We start from the raw sequence: 21,232 nt of genomic DNA, 5'->3' as shown, positions 1-21,232 counted from the left end.
TCTGCCCGGCCGCTCCTGCCAGCACATTCTAAGGGCAAAAAAGCGCCCGGGCCGCGGCTTCGGCGCGCTCCAGGCGAGTCATCACTGCGCGCCGCAGCCAGAGCGCCCGGAAGGCGGAGATCATCGGGCGCAGCCATTGCTGGCGGCGGCTGAGTTTGGCCGGGAGGCTCTGCGCAGAGATCGGGCTCCGGCCTCCAGGCCGCCTCCGTGACCATGCCGGCAGGGAAGTCTTTCCGACGGAGGAAGGCGGATTCCGAGGAAGAGGAGGAGGAGGAGGAAGAGCAGGTCACCGAGGAGGTCCGGTGCGTTGCCTCGCCCCGCTTGAAGGCCAAGGGCCCCGGGATCGGGGTGGGTCCCAGACAGGGGCGGACGAAGGCTCACCGGTGCCCTCAGCACTGACCGATCTTGGTGCCCCCCCTCCTTTCCACACTGACCCCCAGTCCATTTTAGTCGTTGACCTGTCTGACCAGATAGACAATGCAGGTTTGCAGCAATACAAAAATGCATCCATAGGATAACACAATAATACTGTGTACAAACGAAGCCTTTTCACCCTTTCCCCAACTTCGTGGTGCCCTAAGCACGTGCTTAGTCTGCTTAATGGTGAATCTGCCCCTGGATCCAGAGGCTGGAGCCGGGCTTCCTCGCCTAAGGGCTGGACGGGGCCTCAGACGCTCGTCCCGTCTTGAAGTTGTGGAGTCTTGTTGTGAGCAAAAATTCCACTTTGTGGGCTGCTGGCATTAAGGTTGTGAGCGAGCAATTTGGCCACTGCATCCATTAGTTTGCTTGGACCCACATCCTTCCTGAGCTAAGACAAAAATGGGTGAGCCGGAGGCTAAAAAACTGTGAGCCAGCTCACACTCACTCCACTTAGAGGGAACACTGGCCTTAACTCAGTCACTCTTGCGTCTGGCCGACTTTTCAGGGTTGTTGTGAAGGTAAACATTGAGAGCGGTTGCCCTGAGCACCTTGGAGAAAGAGGGAAACAGACGAACGTTGGTCAACAAAGTTTAATTCTGGGTGTAAGCTTTTGTGTGGTATCTGAAGAAGTGTGCGTTTACACAAAAGCTTATGCCCAGAACTAAACTTCGGCCCCGGTCACACAGGCCAGATAAAGCGGGGGGTGGCGTGGCTGTTCGCCCCAGAGCAAAATAAAGCGCAGTAGCCCGATCACACGGTCCCCTGAGTCTCCGTGCTTTGGCTGTTAGCTGGCGATCACACGGCGATGCTTCAGCATGGCAAAGAAGTGGCGTGATCACACAAGCATTTCGCGTTTGTGTGCATGCGCAATTCCGCGGAGCAGCACTGCTTTCAGTTTCGTGTTTGTGCGCATGCGCTTACAAAAAACATCCAGTGTGCGACAGGATGTGGATGGGCGCTGGATGCCACAGGATATTAGCGCTCCCGCGATCAGACGCCCGCCTGTGCCGTGCGTTTTCCGGATACTAGTGCACTTTCCTTGGTACTTTTTAACTCAGCATCTTCGGCGGGACGCCACGGGTTGGCCACGGGTGCACTACGCTTCCCAGATGTTGTGGTGCGATCGCGCCCCGAAAATCCGCCCGACATTCGTGCCTTTCGTGCAGCAAATTCTCTGTGTTGGTCTTAAAGGGGCTCCTGGACTCAAACTTTGTTGTATTGTGCTGTAAGGTGTTTTTTTTGTATGTGTGGAATAAAAGCTTATGCTGGGATACATTTGATTAGGTTTGTACCCCATCTTCCCATTAAAAACCAACACTCGAAGTGATTTACGATAAATGTTGTTGGTCTTTAAGGTTCCATTAGGATCCTGTGTGTTTTGGTTATAGTGGACTAATATGGGATTATTGTCTTAGAGGAACAGGGCAGGGCTTCATTCTTACATTGCCCAAATAGTGTGGGATGGAGCTGGGAGGAACTGGGTAATCATGGCACCAGGCTTGTCATGCCAAAGAATGAATCTGATTTTGTAAACAGACTTCAGATCCAGGGCCACTGTCATGCCGGTGGGGCTTAGGACATTTTGTTGATTTATTTCTATTTCTTTTACGTTCTGCCAATGGGGACCCAACGCAGCTTACATCATTCTCCTCTCCTCCATTTTATCCTCATAACAACTCTGTGAGGAAGGTTCTGTGCCCATTCTGAAGGCTCTTGCGTGCGCGCATCAAGGCAAATTGGAGACTGGCTTCCAATACCAGGAAGTGTTCAATCATGTAGTACTTGTAGTGGGGGTGGGGTGGAGTGTGAGACTGTGGCAAACAAGCCCTGTTTTAGATCAAGATGGGGGGCCACGTTCGTCTGTCTGTAGCAGTAGAAAAGAGCAACGATCCAGCAGCACCTTAAGGACTGACAAAATATGTGGCAGGGCAGGAGCTTTTGTGAGTCACGGCTCACTTCTTCAGATAAGCCCTGTTTTTTGGATCTCACACACTCTGGCGTCTGAATTGCCCAAGGTCCCCTAGTGAGTTTGTAACCAAAACAGGATTTGAACCAGTAACCTTCCTGGGTTTGTGCTCAGCGGCTGCTTTCAGTTGTATGTGATCTGTGTACATGGGAGGAGGGGTCTGTGGATCAGATGGAGAGCCTCTGCTTTGCATGCAGAAGGACCCCGGGTTCAGTCTCTGGCTTCTCTAGTTAAAGGGACCAGGCAACAGGTGATGGGAAAGACCTCAGCCCATGACCCTAGAGAGCCACTGTCAGTCTTTGTAGACAGTCATGACCTCAATGAACCGATGGTCTGATTCAATATAAAGCAGGTTCATGTGTGGTACCATTCTTAGCTGTCATGTGTCAATGTTGCAGGAAGATTGTGAACAGCAGAGTTGCCTTGCTTGGGTCCTACCCAAATTCTGTCTAGTTCAGCATCCCATTTCCAGCAGCGTTCAGCCACATCTATAAAGGAGGCACAAAAGCACCATTCCTTCATCCATGCTTAGTCTCTGACAACCGGTGTTCAAAGTCCACGCTAACAGCCTGTGTCTTTCTGCTGTCTTGTGCCTAGAATTGTGGGTTGCACAGAGACATTATCGCCAGCAGTATTGGACTGGTTGTAACCATAATGGTGTTTTTCAGATTGAAACTTGAGGAAGCAAAAGAAGTGCAGAGTCTACGGAGAAGGCCAAATGGAGTGAGGTAAGGGGCGTGGTGGAATCCCTTCCAATTGTGCTATGTAAGGTTGAACATTTTGCAGCATGTTTGTACCAATCATTGTCATGGAATTTGGGCTGTCAAGAAACTTAGCATTTGGGAAGGAATTTTTTAAAATCTATTTTCTAGTACTCATGAGGGTTTTTTTTTAAAAAAGTTTCTACTACTTGTGTTTGCAGCAGACAGCTTGAACTTTCTACTGAAGGTTCAGAAGCCCAAAGGGCACCTTGAATGAGCTCTCTACAAACAAGGTTTCTCTGGTCTCCACAGAACCCTAGTGACAGTAGCTAATGGTTCCCATTACTTTGCCCATTGGTTGCATTGCCTGTTTTCTTTGTTTTCAAAAAAATTAAAAAATAACAAAGAGATAATAAAGTGAAAATACAGAAAAAGGAAAATGCTTACATATTGTAATTATATATATCAAAATATAAGAAACTAGGAGTAAGGCTTGTTGTGGGAAGAAATACAACGAGCTCTAGAAAGAGGCTCCAGGTGAGTGTCCCAGCTGTGACTTAGTGCAAGCTGCCTTTTTTGCCCTGGGAAGTGCTTGTGATGGTAAACCATTGAGGTTGTATCTTGAGGTTGCATGTGTATGTAGGGCAAATGATATCACTTAGCAGCCAGACGCAATGGTTCCCTGGAGACTTCCAGGGCCCACTGGGAGACCGGGACCTCAGCAGAGTAAAGGTAAAGGTTCCCTTGCTCGAAAGCCAGTCGAGTCCGACTCTAGGGTTGCGGTGCTCATCTCTGTTTCAAAGCCGAAGAGCCAGCGCTGTCCGAAGACGTTTCTGTGGTCATGTGGCCGGCATGACTAAACACCAAGGCGGACGGAACGCTGTTACCTTCCCACTATTTATCTACTTGCAATTTCTTGCTTTCGAACTGCTAGGTTGTCAGGAGCTGGAACTAGAGACAGGAGCTCACTCCGTCATGCGGCACCCGGGTCTCGGACAGCTGAACTACCGACCTTCCACAGCCTGCAGTTCAGCGCCTTAACCACTTGAGCCACTGCAGGCTGTGGAAGGTCAGGGTAGAATGCCATAAAGTCCACTGCCCAGAGCAGCCATTTTCTCCAGGAGAACTGATCTTGGTCATCTGGAGATCAGTTGTAATAGCTAGAGATCTCCAGGTGCTGCCTGGACGTTATCAATACTTAGGGGAAGGCCAGGTTTGTTGAGGGACTTCAGTGAGGCCTCCTGCCATAGAGCTCAACCTCCAAAGCAACCATTTTCTCCATGGGGACTGATCTCTGTAGTCTGGAGATCAATTGTAATTCATGGAGATGTCCCTTTCCCCCCAACCCCCATTTAACAGTTTAACTGATGAACACTTCAAGTGACTCCCTGCTAATGCCCCATGGCCTCTTGGGACTTCCAGCTTAGCAGTTGTAGTTCTAATTCCTTTTGCTATGGTTGCAGTAAGGCCAGCTGAGAACTACAACTCCCAAGGTGCAATGCATCAAAGGTGGGGGTGTAAGAAAGGAGGCGCTGGCAGGACGGGCCAGTAGGATGCCAAGGCAGCGGCCACTTGGAGAGTTAGGAGAGTTGTCGCTAGCACGGCTTGCTTTTTCTGTATTGTAGCTAGGAAATATTTCTCTCCCCAACATCTCCTTCATTACATTGAAAGGTTGTTTGGACACTGTTTTTAAAATACAATAAAGCTTGCTTCTGTTGTGATACATTTATATCCAACATTTTACATTTCAGATTGCGTAACTAATCTTGTTTTTCAACTGAAATATTAATTTCACCAGTGCTGCACACTCAGTACTGCATATTTTCACAATTTCTGCATACTCGCTATTACTGTTGGCAAAAAATGCTCTGGCACTGATGTCTGAGCCTACAAAGAGCAGCCAGGAAATCAGATGTGCAGTTTGATTCTGACTTGTGGCTTGGCAACTGGTGGAGCAGCGTGCTGTCCAATCTGAGAAGCTATGGGTTTTGCTGCTGTTTTGCCCTTGGATGTCATGTGCCTACAGCAGCGGGGCTCTCGAGGAGCTGGAAAATGGAACTGCTCCATGGCACTCCTTCCTCTTCCTTTTCCTGAGAGCTAGTTTGGTGTAGTGGTTAAGTGCGCGGCCTCTAATCTGGGAGAACTGGGTTTGATTCCCCACTCCTCCACTTGCAGCTGCTGGATGACCTTGGGCAAGCCATAGTTCTGACAAGAGCTGTTCTTGAAAAAGAGCAGTTTCTGTCAGAACTCTCTCAGCCCTACCCACCTCACAGGGTGTCTGTTGTGCGGAGGGGAAAAAGTTTGTAAGCCGCTCTGAGACTCCTTTGGGTAGTGAAGGGCGGGGGATAAATCCAATCTCCTCTCCCCCCCCTCTTCTTCTTCGTGTCTCCCCATCATGCTGCACAGGTGAAGCATCAATATCTCATGGGAGTGCTGTTGCTGTCCTAAACTGACAGCATGCGCTGCCAATTATAGCCATCCCCACTGCATCAAATAGTCTTTTCATTTCTCTTTGCAGCCAAGCTAGCAGATTGGTGGAAACGGATGGATTTGAGACTTCAGCATCTGCATGGTGTTTTGCTCTTGAGTCACAGTACAGCAGATTTTTAATTAATTTAATTATTTTTGATGGCACTGTCTTATTGATGTTAATGATAATAAAAATGGATTGACACCTATTGGTGCAGACAGGCTCAAAAGGCCTGGGGGGGGGGGGGGTTTCTTACTTGTCTTGACTCTTTCTTTTGTGTGTCTCTTTTTGGCCAGTGCCGCAGCCCTGCTTGTGGGGGAGAAGCTGCAAGAAGAAACAACCTTGACGGTAAGACTGAGCAGAGGGGGCGGGAGGCGACAATTTCTCTAATCAGAGCTGCAAAACTGTTTCAGTTTCTTAGGCTTTATTAGTCAGATTTTTAGAGAAACGGGTGATGCAAATCTGTCCGATACATAAATTGCCCACACTATGTTTAACTTGTTTTTTCCCCATATACCTTTATTGGCATATCGGCAATCACAACTAAATAATAATCCAGTCAGTAAAATGCAGAATACAAAATCCATCAGATATCAAAGTTCATATAAGAATTTCATAACGGGGGTGGGTGGGGAGGAGAACCAGAAACAACACGATATAGAATTTTCTTTTAAGGACTCGTTCACCAGTTAATTGTACGACAGCCCTGCTTGCAGCCTGGGGGCAGAGATGGGCTGAAGACACCTTCATGAGGCGTTGGCTACCCCTGCTAAGATCTGCTGGCCTGTTGTGATGCTTTTCTTGCTTCTCAACACATCGGTTGGCTTCCTGTGGCCAAAAGAAATGCCAGAAGCTTGAAGGTGCTGTCATGTTGCAGTCAAGTTATGGTGACCTGTCATGGGGTTTTCAAGGCAGTAGACAAACAGAGGTGGTTAGCCATTGCTTGCCTCTGAGTCGCGACCCTGGGACTCCCTTGGTGCTCTCCCATCTGAGTACTAACCAGGGCTGACCCTGCTGAGCGTTCGAGATATGATGAGGGCAGGCTAGCCGGGGCCATCCCGATCAGTTTGCCAGCACCGTAGGCTGCAGTAAATATAATCAGATCTCTCTCTCTCTCTCTCTCTAAAAACCTTTCTCTTCACCAGGATGACCCCTTTAAGATAAAGACTGGTGGGATGGTGGACATGAAGAAGCTGAAGGAACGGGGCAAGGACAGGTGAGTGTCTCTGGGCTCTCCCAAGGTCTTTAATAAAAGGTGTTTGCTGTGGAACACGGGGTAAGGATGTGGGAGACATTCGCCGGTATCTAATCTGCTGTCGTAAAGGACTCACTAGGGTAGGAAGCAGATCTAAGCAGATCTACTGTGAAGTAAATGTCAGAGTTTTTTTCCAATGGGGCTTGCTCCCATGAAAATGTCCTTAGGATTGCACTGGTAGACAACTTGGGTCTGGACCGCTTCCCTTCCCTCCATGGGCAAGAGCTTGCGCCATGGAAGGCAATCTTCATCATGTGCAGGAAGGGATGAAGCAGAACAGGGTGCTTCGAAGGCTGGGGCACTACCAGGGAGAGATGTTTGGGGGTCCCTGTACCTGAAAAAGTTGCTTAAAGAGGAGAATTCAGCCAGATTCAGCTTCTCTGGTTACTGTAGCCATGCAATGGGGGAAAGCTGTAACTGGAGAAATTCTCCTATCTGTATACGTTTAAAAGGGACACTTGTTGATTGAACTCCCTTTCTTAACACTCACCCCATGTTAACCTCTCCCCGTTTAAGTATCCCCCCCACCCCCCCACCTTCCACGTGGCGAAGGCAGTTTACAAAGGCCAATGACAATAACATGAAGAGTTGAAACAACTACTGATGAAGGTTAAGGAAGAAAGTGCCAAAGCAGAATTACAGCTGAACATCAAGAAGACAAAAGTCATGACTGCTGGGGGATTACACCACCTTAAGGTTGATTATGGAGAAACTGACATTCCTCCAGATCTTCTGTTCCTTGGCTCCATCATTAACCAGAAGGGAGAGTGCAACCAAGAAATCAGAAGGAGATGGAGAGGCCAGACTCCGGGTCAAGTTACTCTCAACAACACTCTCTTTGGCAGTGATATGTTTATTGAGATTTAAACACGATCCAGATCATTACTATGCTGTGTCAGAACTGGTGATTTTGGCGGGTGTAATCACAGATATAGGTAATTCAAATGAAACCCCTCAATGGTCATTCATACGTCACATCAATCCCGCCTAGCCAGAGTGCTCCTACCCCCCTTTCACCTGGGAAATATACGATCCCATTATCTACACAAGCAAGCTGGCACCAAAAGTTTCAAGGACATTCCTCTGGCAGAGGAGAGGCTTCTTTTACCGCCTCTAAGCGCAGTCACACACTTCACACTCACATACCCCCCCCACATCCATGGCAAACTGAGTAGAGGGATGTTTGACAGGAGACTGGGAAGGGCAGCCATGAAGGAGCTACACAAGATTCTTAAATGTAAGGATGTGTTGTTGGTGACCACGACCAAGATGATTCTTACTATAGTATTCCACATTACCATGTATGGGTGTGAACACTGAACAATGAAGAAAGCTGATAGGAAGAAAATTGACACCTTTGACCCTTCCACCTGTGGTTATTCAAGACAGGTACAATAAAAACCCCTACTCTGAAAGGTGATGCCCATGCCTTTTAAGCGAGGCTGAATCGGTAGCGCATATGTTCTTCAGCTGTCCATTTTACAGGGAGGCTCGTCTTAAAATTATTACCCCATTAGTCGATAGGACACCCGGGCACATTAACACAAACAAAGCAAGGCTTCACTGGCTCCTATCAAGAATGCAGAGATTACTCATTCAGTCACTGAGTTTTGTGCATTAATTCTTAGATTGCGGGAATCGCATTTTAAAAGTTTTTACATTCAGATTTCTATTTTTGTATATTATGACTGTTTTTTCTTCTTCTCTCCCTCACATATTATGCTTACTTTGTATGTTGGTCTTAAGACTGTAATAATAAAACAACTTGATACCTGTGACATGTGGTGTTGGGAGGAGAATTGACCACCAAAAAGACACACGAGTGGGTTCTGGATCAAATCAAGCCTGAACTTCCCCTAGAAGCTAAAATGACTAAATATCATACTTTGGTCACATTATGAGAAGACAAGACTTCCTGGAAAAGAAGTGAGCCGTGACTGACAAAAGCTCCTCCCCCGCCACAAATGTTGTTAGTCTTTAAGGTGCTCCTGGACTCTTGCTCTTTTCTACGACTACAGATAGACTAACATGGCTACCCATAATGCTAGGAAAAGTGGAAAATAGGAAGACCCGACAGGAGATGGATGGACTCAATCAAGGAAGCCACAGAGGCCCTCAGTCTGCAAGACCTGAGCGAGGCTGCTAATGACAGGACATCTTGGAGGTCATAGGGTTGGAAGCGCCTTGATGGCACTCAGCACACACACACACCATGACAATGAAAATAATATATTTATACTTCTGCCTCTCTCTCTCTCGTTTCCTATCCTTATCTCTCTTGTTTTCCTTCCTATGCTTGAAATTTAGAATGTAAAATTCCCGGGTGAGTGGATGGGTGGGAAGCAAGCGGTACTTTGCACAGGGCCACAAATGTTCGAGGGAGCAGTATAAATGGCTGCTGCATTTTGATCCCATCCCGCCTTCAAGGACCTCAGAATGGCACCGTCCCTCTGAGGTAGGGTAGCCTGAGAGGCTGGCCTGGGGTCAGCTAGGAAGCTTTGCTGCCAGATGGAGATTTGTGTCCAGATCCCAGTGCAGACATTCTACACCATGCCAGCTCCAGCTCACCACTCACATTTTGGCTGCACGTTTGTGAGCCAATTCGCTGAGCTTTTGGTAGTCAAATTGGTGTCAAAAGAATGGTATCAGGCATGCGCTTCTGTGTTGAAATCAGTAGGCTAGAAAGTGCTTGGCTTTGGGTTGTGCCTTAAAAATACTATATGCACTAATAATGATTGTGGCAATGTCTCCTTAATCAAAATAGCAAAAAAAAAATTGTTGTTACTACTGGGACATCTGTATTGATGAAGGAGCGTGTTCCACTTGAAAACTGCAGTAGATTTAAAAACAGGAACAATTCCAGTAAAACATTTAACAATAGCTTGGTGCAGTACCTGAATAACAAACATGGTTTATGATTGATTAACAAGCAGTAATTGGAAGCCGTGTTTCTGAAGAGGTTTGTAAGCCATGGCTTGTGCTAGTCGTAGTTTGGCATAATGTCTTAAATTGACAAGCCGCGGTTTGCAATTGGTTAGGAAAAGCAAAATCATAACCGTAGTCTGACTTTCATTTGCAAACCATGGTTCATGCTAATTATGGTTTGGCATTTATGATTGGCTGTCAGATCAGCATCTGGTACCTGAATTCACAAATCGGAGTGGCAGCTGTAGTTTTGCCCCCAGTGACTGCTGCACCATGGAGATGGGGGTGAACTCATAAAGCTGAACAGATAGAAAACCAACCGAAGTTTGCCTGCTACACATTTAGAAGCTCAAACCCAAGTTTGGCTGTAGCGAGCACAAGCCATGGTTTGGCCTGATGTCTACATGGAGCCATAATTTTAATCATTTTTCTCTTGATGCTGATTAAGATTGATGGGGGGTGTGTGTCTGTCTCTTGACAGAATCAGTGAAGAAGAGGACCTCAATCTTGGGACTTCCTTCTCTGCAGAGACCAACAGGAGAGATGAAGATGCTGACATGTAAGTTGTATTATGCGAACATAAGAAGAGCCCTGCTGGATCAGACCAAAGGCTCATCTGTTCGATTATCCTATTTCACACAGTGACTACCAGATGCTCTGGAAAGTACCCAAGCGGTGGCACAAAGGCCAGGGCATCCCCTCTTGTGGCCTCATAGGAACGGGCATTCAGCAGTATAGTGCCTCAGAACATGGACGTTCCATTCAACTATCATGCCTAAAAGGCCTATTATGGAACTCTCCTTCCACCACTACTTTTTTTTAAACAGCAAGTTTCTCAAATTCCAAGTGATTTATAGTTAGCAGGCCGGGATTGACAGTTTTGAAGATTCCCCTTTGCACAAAATGTACATTTTCAGAATATTTGTAATACATTTTCTGCTCTGCTTTTGGTAGCTTGCTTTATACAAGCTTTCAACCGAGCTTGGTGGCCGAGGCCTGTTGAAATCTGCACTGTATTTTCCTTAGCAGTTTGTATATTCTTAAGGCTGATTGGCATAGAAGGTTTTAAGGGAAGTTTTTTTTGTGAAAAAACTGAGGTCTTGTTTAGCCTGTGGGAGAAGGGAAAAATAATGGGATCTGTATGCAAATATTGTTAGTGCTATAATGGAAAGGGGGTATAGAATGGACCCTTTGAAAGGGTTAGAAGAAATAGCTGAGAAATAATAAAAATTCAAGGAAGAAACAAATGTAGAAAGGAAATGGCTCTTGCTTTAAGGTGGAGAATGTGGGTGTGTTTTGTAGGGATTATGTACATAATAAAATGCTTTATGCGGGCTTGAAAATGTAGAACAGGAAAACAAACTTGTCTTTACAAACATGTATCACATGCATATTAGGGAAGCATGATTAATTGTGATTTCCATTGAACGGATGTTCAGTTGCAAACTCAGGATTGCCGATACATTGAGACCTCACAAACTGTGGCTTGTTCATTACAAGAATGAGACATAGCAGTCTATGGCCTCTCATGCATCCTCCCCCCCACCGCTCTGTGTGTACTTTAGAGACTGAAAACTTTCTACTTCCCTAACAAACCATGGTTTGTCACAACCTCCCAGTCGAGAAACCATGGTTTGTTTGTCTTGCATACAAGACAGGACTAAACCAAGTTTGAGAATCCTGGTTTGTAGGCAAGCGAACAGGCACATTTCTTCCAGTCTGAACATTGCAACAAACCAGTTTGTTCCAAACCCAGAAGCATTCAGTCTCTGAGCCTTGCATGAGGAGAAGGAGGAAGAGAGCATGTGAACTTCATGGCTTCTCCCAGTGAACAAATGACTGTTTGTTTGTGTTGGGACGCCTGAGCAGGGCCAGTGCGCAGCAAGGACAGCCAAGAGCTAGCAGTCAGGAGCTCCATCAGCAAGTCACACCCAGCAGAGCCTATAGTTGGTGCTCAGAGCAGTGTTCCCCCTAAGCTGAGTTAGTGTGAGCTAGCTCACAGTTTTTTAGCCTCCGGCTCACACACTTTTGTCTTAGCTCGGGAAGGGATGGCTCCAGAGCAAACTGATTTATGCAGTAGCCAATTATTATAACAGGGAGGAAACAGTCTGAACAGTCAAGGCCCTGTCTGCTGATACATTGCTCGCTTCCTAGCTGCAAGGTACACAAATCTGGCCACAGTTTCAATCACCATTTGGTTCACAACTTTAATGCCAGTCGCTCACCAAGAAGAAGTTTTGCTCAGGAGACTACACAGCTTAGAGGGAGCATTGACCCAGAGACCTCCATATGTTCTCTTTCGCCCCTGACAACTATTGTCAGGATTAATTACCACTCCTGCCTGTACTTGACTGGTGTAAAGGGAAGTAGCTTGAAAGAGGGGATGAGGGACAGTTAAGGGAAACAGAAGGTTTGTATAGGGGTGCTTGGGGACATCATGGTTGACGGGCAACACACTGCCCTTAAATTACGTGTTCCTGACCTAAGATGTCCCTGTAGAACATCCAGGCAATGAGAAGCTTTGGCAGGCAAGTGGGGCTCGAACAGTCTGTGAATGGGATAGCTCAGGTGCTTAGAAGGTCTTCCAGCAAAGGCTTAGTTTAGGATTGCCAGCGCTGGGGTTTCATTCATTCATTCATTCATTCATTCATTCATTCATTCATTCATTTGATTTATACCCCGCCCTCCCTGCCGAGGCAGGCTCATGGCGGCTTACATAAAAGTACGTACATAAATACAATTAAAACCATTGATTAAAAACACCATAACTATTCAATATTAGCTGTCCTGAAGTGCTGAAGCAATATTCAAGTAAAACAGAAGAGCAGAAGTTTTAAGCTTAACAGTACTGCTTAGGAGGGCAGTCATGGTGACATTTTCACACTAGCTCAGTTAATCCGATCATGTATGTGGTGGCCAATATGTAACAATCAGTTATAATAACAAATCACCCTACTCCTTCTAATCACAGGCTGGACTATTTCAGCAACTGAATAATTAATTCACTAATTTAATTAATCAAACATCTAACTAAATAAATGGATTAATTCAGCTAATCATCTGTGATCAGATTAGCCCCAAATTAATTACAGTGCCCAATTAATCCCCAGTTAATTACACTGCCAATAATCATCAACAATATCTCTCAATTTAATTTGGGCTATTAAAATATTCCCTCTGGGATCCCTCCGGGTTGGGAAATGCCTGGAGATTGGGGGGGGCGGAGCCTGAGGAGGGCGGGGTTTGGGGTAGGGAGGGGCTTCAGTGGGGTAGAAGGCCATAGAGTCCACCATAGAGTGGCCATTTTCTCCAGGGGAACTGATCTCTTGTCGCCTGGAGATGTGTTGAAATCCCAGGAGATCTTCAGCCACCCCCTGGAGGTTGTAAACCAAAGAGAGAGATCTCGGGATGGAAGTTGAAAGGAAGCAAACAGCCGTGATGTATAGTGCCAAAAAAAGGTTCTTCTGCACCAACCTGTAAATTCTTTTTCAGTATTCAGTTTACTGGAAGCAATTCAAACGCCATCAGCACCAACGAACCATGCATCTCATTTTGTGTATATCTTTATCAAAGTGGGTAGCGTTGAAATACCTATATGATGTTAATCCATTTGGCATAATCCATTTCCACTCTTCCTACTGGAATTTACATCACACTAATGGATTTGATGAATGTGACTATGAGATATGACTAGAGAGTTTGCCAAATAGATTAACATTATAATGCTTTCCCACTTTGATAAAGATATACATGAAATGAGATGTAATATGCATGGTTCGTTGGTGTTGATGGCGTTTGAATTGCTTCCAGGAAACTGAATACTGAAAAAAGAATTTACAAGTGGGTGAAGAACCTTTTTTTGGCACTATGCATCACGGTTGTTTGCTTCCTTTCACCCACCTGGAGGTTGGCAACCCTAGCTAAACTAGCTGAGGCCCTTCCCACTGGACCTAAATGAGGTTGGTCATAGCCTGGAGTGGACTGTCGCCTGATGCAAGTGCTGCTTGGACTTCCCGTTCAGGATGAAGTACATTGAAACCGAGCTGAAGAAGAGGAAAGGGATTGTGGAGAATGAGGAACAGAAAGTGAAGCAGAAGAACGCAGAGGACTGTCTCTACGAACTACCGGAGAGCATCCGTGTCTCTTCGGCCAAGAAGACGGAAGAGATGTTGTCCAATCAGATGCTGAGTGGCATTCCCGAAGTGGACCTTGGAATTGAGTAAGTGGCTGAAGGCTCTTGTTTCTTCAGTACTCGTATGTTAAAAGGGAGGGAATGGCTGGCTGGCTAAGTCTCTTTAGGTGATGTGTAGGCTGTACTTTCCATAAGAAAGCTCAAGGCAGTTGGCAAAGGGGAGACACTGAACAACAAAAGTCCCGTGTTGATAAAACCATCTAAAAGGACCATGAGAACAATCAGAGAGGATTTAGAGCAGCAGCAAAAGGATGGTTCAGTGGAGTTGATCAAAACCAGCAGATACAACACTGTAGGATAGTTTGAGTCCAGTGGCATCTTTAAGACCAACAAAGTTTAATTCAAGGTATAAGCTTTCGTGTGCAAGCACGCTTCTTCTTCTATCTGAAGAAGTCTACCCGAAGAAGTGTGCAGGCACGTGGAAGCTCATACCCAGAATTAAGCTTTGTTGGTCTTAAAGGTGCCGCTGGACTCAAACTTTGTTCTGCTGCTTCAGACCAACCTGATACCTACCTGAACACTGTAGTAAAACAAAGTAGCAGATGAAAACAGCAAGGAAGATGCTGTACAGCAAATGGAAAACTAAGAGGAGACCAAAGAAACATTATTCTAAACAAAGTGCCCAAGTAAATGACAGACTTTTCCCCGGTGCCTGAAAAGCACCAAACCATAATGGAGGCACCACCACAGAAATGACCTTTCTTCAGCAGACGGAAGCCCCCAGAGCAGGTGACAAGATGGTGGCTTCCAGGTAGTGGGGCAGACTGGACTTAAGATAACCTGGTTCCCCCTCTCCATACTCAGGAGGACTCCTGTACCAAGGACATGGGCCATACCTTTGTTGGGTTTTTTGATAGCTGACAAGATGGTGTTATTCTCTTGACCCTTTGGAGGTCTTTGAGGGGGGATGTAGGAGAGGGGTCTGACCTCTGAGGGCAGAGCCAGTAAATCTCCTCGGCTCTGCATGACACGTTTTGATCTGTGCTTGGAAGACAGTCTGAAGGAGTAAAGATTGAGGGAAGGGGCACAAGGGGAGGAGTGCCACGTCACCCTCTACGAAGCATCTTTGATTGTTTTGTCTTTTTCCTTTGTCCATTTAGAGCAAAGATCAAAAACATCATCTCCACCGAGGAGGCCAAAGCACGCCTATTGGCTGAACAGCAGAATAAAAAGAAAGACAGCGAAACCTCCTTTGTTCCCACAAACATGGCTGTGAACTACGTCCAGCACAACAGATGTGAGTGTGTGGGGGGGTGCTTTACCAGCTGACCTAAAGGTTGGCCTGCTCACACAGTGATTTCAATGGATGTCAGCCCAGGGCCCTGTATTGGACCTGGCAACCCAGCCATAAAAATGGTTACTTTGGGCCCTGGCTGTACTTAGAGAGCCATTTGGTTAACAAATATCTGACCAGTTCTATTATATAATATTTGGAGATACTTTTGTTTAGCATTTCTTCCAAGCAGTTGAGGGGAGGCACATGCAGTCTGAGGGAGGGGAGGCTGAGAGACAGGGACTGGCCCGAGGTCTCTTGTGACGTTTCCTAGCTGAGTAGGAAGTTGAATCCAAGTCTCCCCAATACTAGCCTGACCGTTTTAACCACCGCACCGCACTACCTCAGTATTCCAAATTGTTTGGGTGTTTCCTTTCAGTTTATCACGAAGAGCTGAACGCACCTGTGAGAAGGAACAAAGAGGAACCTAAAGCCCGTCCGCTGAGAGTGGGGGACACGGAGAAGCCCGAACCAGAGCGTAAGTTCCTTCTGCAGCAATGCACATCTAGCTTTCTGGAATGCCTTTTATTGTTGTTTGTCTATTAGATGTAAGAAAAATCTCCAAGGAGATTAGACCAATGCCCCCCCACATTTTATCTGCACAACAATCCTATAGTGTAGGTTAAGCTAAAAACATTATAACTTCCTTTGTTTAAGGAGCTCAAAATGGCATATGTGACTGTTCCCTTCCTCCATTTTCTCCTCGTAAGATCCCTCTGAGGTTGGTTAGGCTGAATGTGACTGGCCCAAGGTCACCCCCAGTGAACTTCATGGGAACCTGGTTTCCCCTGGTTGTAGTCCAACCTTCTAATCACAGCACCACCCTGAAATTGTGGAAGAGGCACAAGAGGAAAAGGTTAAACACCTTCCCACCTAATGGCCATGTGTTTTGACAGTGTCACACCTACTAAAGCCACTTCACCCATGGCAGAGGTGAGACTTGAACCAGGGACTTCCTGATCTTTCATTCAGAAGCTCTTAAGTTCCCAAGGAAATTCAGGGTCCCTGTCAGGATCCACAGCAAAACAACGAAGTACACGCTTCCAGGAAGGTTTTACTTTTATTGAAAAGCCATAGATGCAGTAACATGAACACTGTTAAGAATGGCGGGTTACCTATGCACATAATAGGATATAGGGCATTCGTATGCACACCCCCCCCCCCACGTAGTACCCAATTAGATGGGTTCCCGCGCACGGGCATTTGGCTGAGAACTAACAGCTGCAGAAGCAGGGTAGGTGAGAAGCTTCCCACGAATTCTAGACACATCAACGCCTCCAGTGGCCTTGAGAGATATGCGTTACAGCGAAGAGGCAATTAAGTGCATGGGAAGGAATTCACAGCAATTAAAAACATATACCATACTCTTGGCAGCATTGCTGACAGTCCCCCAGAAGACAGTCTAAAAAATGAATCATGGGCATATAAAGATTTAAGGGGGGGGGTGCGTATAGGTGAAGTGGGTCTCAGTTTGGAAATGGAAGTTGGGGCCTGGATCTCAGAATGTTTTGTTTGTTTACATATCCTGTTCTGATCTTGCTATTCAGACAAGCATTGATTCCCAGCAGCTCCCAAAATCTGGTACAAAGTTGAATCCAAATCTAGATCATAGAGTCACAGAGTTGGAAGGGGCTGTACAGACCATCTAACCCCCCCGCTCAGTGCAGGATCAGCCTAGAGCATCCCTGGCAAGTGTTTGTCCAGCTGCTGCTTGAAGACGGACAGGAAGGGGGAGCTCACCACCTCCCGAGGCAGCTGATTCCACAGCTGAACTCCTCTTACTGTAAAAACATAGATATCTGTGTTTGAATTAATACTCCTTAACTTTTCTTAATTGTGTATTGGTAAGTGTGTGTGTATAGTGTAAAAATATACAATAACAAAGAAATCCAAGTTGGTTAAAAGTTTGGTGTTGTGGTTAAGTGCGCAGACTCTTAATATGGGAGAACCGGGTTTGATTCCCCACTCCTCCACTTGCACCTGGCTGGATGGCCTTGGGCAAGCTGTAGTTCTGGCAAGAGCTGTCCTTGAAAAAGAGCCGTTTCTGTCAGAGCTCTCTAAGCTCCACCTACCTCACAGGGTTGTTGTAGGGAGAGGAAGGGAAAGGAGTTTGTAAGCTGCTCTGAGACTCCCTTGGATAGTGAAGGGCGGGGTATAAATCCAATCTCTTCTTCTTCTTTAATACAAAATGAGGAGCGGGGGGGGGAATCTTTAGCTGAGCTGGATCCAGGTGTGAGTCAGAGGTTCCTGGATACTTCCTGTCGGTCTCTGACATTTGAATGCAGGTGGGTGGGCAGGAACTGAGTACCTGCCTGCCTCTTTCTGGCCTTGCTGGTAGTGATACCTGGGAGGTCAGGGTTCTCTGCTGGAGCAGGCCAGGATCCATGCGCAGGAGTGCCTCCCTGCCTCTTCTCTCTCTGGCTGTGCTGGGAGCAGTATCTGGGGGGACAGGGCTCTCAGCTGGAACTGGGTCCATGTACAGGGTGGTGGTGGCTTTTTCCTGCCCTCCCTTGGGATTGTCCCATCCATTTCCTTCTAAAAATACTGTGCTGGCTATCATGTTCAATTTCATCTTTGCCTTCTTTTAAAGGCAAAGGTCTGTGATCATCTATGATCAGTTCTCTGTTGGTTTTCTTTCAGGGTCCCCTCCAAATCGTAAACGTCCGCCAAATGAGAAAGCAACCGATGACTATCATTATGAGAAATTCAAGAAGATGAACAGGCGCTATTGAAAACTCTGTTTGGATGGCAGACCTGTCCTGCCTGAGTGTCTTTTCTTTCATTGGCCGGAGAAGCATCTGTAAATAGACTTCATAAGAGGACACATATCCACTTTTCCGGTGGCTGTTGATGTTGTCCAAAGTGTCTTCCACAGACTTACATGTACAGTGGTTACTGACGCGGTCCCTATTTGTGTATTGTGGCTTATTTTCATTGATAAAACTTTCTATTTAAAAAACAAACATGTGGATTCAGATTATTTTTCTTGTGCATAATGAACTAGGATAATCAGATACTTGCAAAATTGAGAGCGCTATTCTACCAGATATAGTAGAAGTTGATAGAGGAGCATAGAAGAAGTTTTACACGATAGAGGCTTGATCAAGAAAATGAATTAAAGGCCCTTCCAAAACTGGGAAGCGGAGTGGATTTCACACAGAACCAAAACGGAGAGAATAAATATTTCTATAGCAGGGCTATAGTTATACAGCGAAGATCCTTAGAACAGATTTTGAGTCCAGTGGCACCTTTTAAGACCAACAAAGGTTTATTTAAGGTATGATCTTCCGTGTGCACGCACACTTCTTCAGAAGATCCTTGTTACTTTGACAGCACCTGCCACCACATCACATTTTTAAAAATCCGCAAAACCGATCCAGTGGCCAATCAGAAGCTTTGATGGGCAAAAGCCCCACCTGGTTCTACTGACTGACTTTATAAAAAGACTTGGTTGGATGCCAGGAAAGGCCAGCAGGTGCTTTTGCACCCCCAGGCACCACGTTGGAGACCCCTGTTCTATTCCACTCCTGATGTTTAAAGGTCTTTACATGCATTACTTTGTTGCAGTCCTTACAATAGCCCTGCAGAGCAGTCCAGGATTATTACCCCCACATAGCGAGGGGGGGGCTGATTCTGATTAATGGCCATAGTTGGCACCTGGAACATGAGAGGAATCTACCACTACCCAATTTGCCCACATCGGCCTGCAGGTGGGGCATGCCAAAGATTCCCTGCAAATGAAAGGACCAACAGAGGGAACGATTCTAGTCCAGCCTGTTCTCTGATGTGTTAGTTTTCTATTGCCCTTTTTTTAAAAAAAAAATGTAGGAAACATTAACAAATTTGTACTTTGAATGGCTGTTGCTGCTGTCTTACTTCTAAACTTAGTCATTTCAGAAAAGTGGGGGGGGGGGGCAGGCACACCTCCCCAGAGAGGCTGCTACATAATCATGGGGCTGCCAGTGAAACAGCCTTCTCATGTGCCCTTCAGACTAGATCTGACTGACCCAGGTGTGGACACAGTTGCCTCACTGCAGCCACCTGGTTTCCTGTGGTGAGTGACTGCTGTGTCAAGCAGTGCTCCCAAGCTGCAGAGCTGGCTTTTCGAGGGGAGCATAACCCCATCCGAGGCAGGGGAGCTCTCGTCCCTGGTCTGCTTTTCTACCGACACAGAAAACGTCCGCCTTGTAATGGGGTTCAAGGCAAGAGATGTTCAGAGGTGGTTTGCCATCGTCTGCCTCTGTACAGCTACCCTTGACATCCTTGGTAGCCTCCTGTGCAGGTACCAAGCATGACCAACCCTCATGAGTTTGCTCTGTATATCCTGGCCACCAGCGAGGGATAAGGTTCCCAGATCCAGGTTGGGAAACTCCTGGAGATTTGGGGGTGGAGCCTAGGGAGGAAAGGGACCTCAGTGGGGTACAGTGCCACAGAGTCCCCCCCTCCGAAGCTTCTATTTTCTCTAGGGGAACCGATCTCTGTAGTCTGGAGATGAGCTGTAATTCCAGGGGATCCCCCTATCCCACCTGGAGGCTGGCATTCACTCCTATTAGTTTCAAATTCTCCATCCGGGCCAGGAGCGGATGAAGGCTCACCGGTGCCCTCAGCACTGACCAATCTTGGTGGCCCCCTCCTTTCCACACTGACCGAGTCCATTTTAGTTGTTGACCTGTCTGACCAGATATACAATGCAGGTTGCAACAGTACAAAAATTTATTCATATAACACAATATACTGTACAAACTAAGCCAAGCTTGGGCTACATAAAGTTCTACCAAAATGCAATACAACATCTATTTTAATATTTCACAAGTTAAATGTATCCAAGTTCCAATATTCATGACCTGAAAGGCATTTTTCTACATTTCATTTTTGCAAAATCACTGATAACATCCTCGAAATTAATACCTCTCAGAATGTCTGCTTCAATTGTTAATATACACGGTAAGTTGAGTCTTTCTTGAAGCATAACTGATCTATTTGGGGTTTTTTTTTACACGTTTTAGTTGTGAGAAAGACCTACAAATCTTCATTCTTTTTTTCTCTCTTTCTTTTCACCCTTTCCCCAACTTCGTGGCGCCCCCTTTGGCCCTGGTGCCCTAAGCACGTGCTTCGCCTGCTTCATGGTTGATCCGCCCCTGGTCGGGGCTATCGGAGGCTCTTTAGGCTGCTACTTTGATCCTAGTGAAAGGTCTAAGGCGGCTTCGGAGCAAGGCCTTTTGTTCGTGGCTCGTGCAACCGCAGCAGCCCCGCTCTGAGAACGGAGCCGGCCTTCCTAAACGGCGGGGCTCGCGACGGAGCACGAGGGAACCACCGCGCCCGGCACCGCCACTGCAAAGACGCCACGACAGAGTCCCGGCCGCAGGGAGGCGGGCAGGCGGGAGGAGGCCACGTGACGCCCCCGAGCGAGCCAATCCCGCCCCGTATTCCAGCCGGCGGCAAGATGGCGGCCGCGGCGCCGGAAGTGCCTGTCAGGAAGCGGAAGCGCGGGTCCCGGAGGTAAACTACGGGGAGGGGGGGGAGGAAGGAGGGGACCGCGGCCGGCGGCGGCGATGAGACTGCTGCGGAGGCGAGCGCCCGTCTGGGGTCTGCTTTTCGTCCTGTGCCAGCTGGGCCCGGCGGCGCAGGCGGTGGAGCCCATCAGCTTGGGCCTGGCCCTGGCCGGCGCCGCGGCCTCGGCCCTCACCGGCTTCATCTCCTACCCGCGGCTGTACTGTTACTTCACCGAGTGCTGCCTGCAGAGGCCCGGGGCGCGGGCAGGGTCAGGTGAGAGGGGCGGGAAGGCTGCTCCGACCTGTGGGGGGGTCCAGAGGGATGGATGCGGTGACGTCAGGGAGAGAGAGACGGGCGCCGCCATTGGCCAGTGGGAGGGAGGGATGCTGTGACGTCAGGGAGGGGGCCTGTCAGTAGGGTTGCCAAGCTCCAGGTGGTGGTTGGAGATCTCCCGGGATTGCAACTGATGACAGAGGTCCGTTCAGCTGGAGGAAATGGCCTCTGTAGAAGGTGGCATTATAGCCCGCTGAAGCACCC

At 47.3% G+C, this 21,232-nt stretch overlaps 2 protein-coding genes across 2 annotated transcripts in view; both read left to right on the top strand.

Annotated features, from left to right (window-relative positions):
- Positions 1 to 118: 118 nt before the first annotated feature.
- LOC107110766 (chromosome unknown open reading frame, human C9orf78) lies at positions 119 to 18,097 on the top strand. The gene is made up of 9 exons (XM_015411574.1): positions 119 to 302; positions 3,055 to 3,114; positions 5,854 to 5,905; positions 6,703 to 6,773; positions 10,219 to 10,296; positions 13,759 to 13,956; positions 15,030 to 15,166; positions 15,582 to 15,680; positions 17,843 to 18,097. The coding sequence occupies exons 1-9, from the start codon at positions 214 to 216 to the stop codon at positions 17,932 to 17,934; spliced, it is 876 nt and encodes a 291-aa protein (XP_015267060.1). The 5' UTR covers positions 119 to 213; the 3' UTR covers positions 17,935 to 18,097.
- Positions 18,098 to 20,693: 2,596 nt separating this feature from the next.
- The window catches only part of LOC107110747 (torsin-1A-like), a 12,732-nt gene continuing 12,193 nt past the window's right edge, over positions 20,694 to 21,232 (top strand). The window contains exon 1 of the mRNA XM_015411553.1: positions 20,694 to 20,968. Within this exon, the coding sequence (XP_015267039.1) occupies positions 20,755 to 20,968 (214 nt within the window). The 5' untranslated portion in view covers positions 20,694 to 20,754. The remainder of the gene's footprint in view (positions 20,969 to 21,232) is intronic.

The sequence above is a fragment of the Gekko japonicus genome, unplaced genomic scaffold, assembly GCF_001447785.1.
Source record: "Gekko japonicus isolate JY-2015 unplaced genomic scaffold, Gekko_japonicus_V1.1 scaffold463, whole genome shotgun sequence".
NCBI classification, from domain to species: Eukaryota; Metazoa; Chordata; class Lepidosauria; order Squamata; family Gekkonidae; genus Gekko; species Gekko japonicus.
Note: the sequence above shows the minus strand (reverse complement) of the source record. Positions and strands in the feature narration are given on the sequence as shown.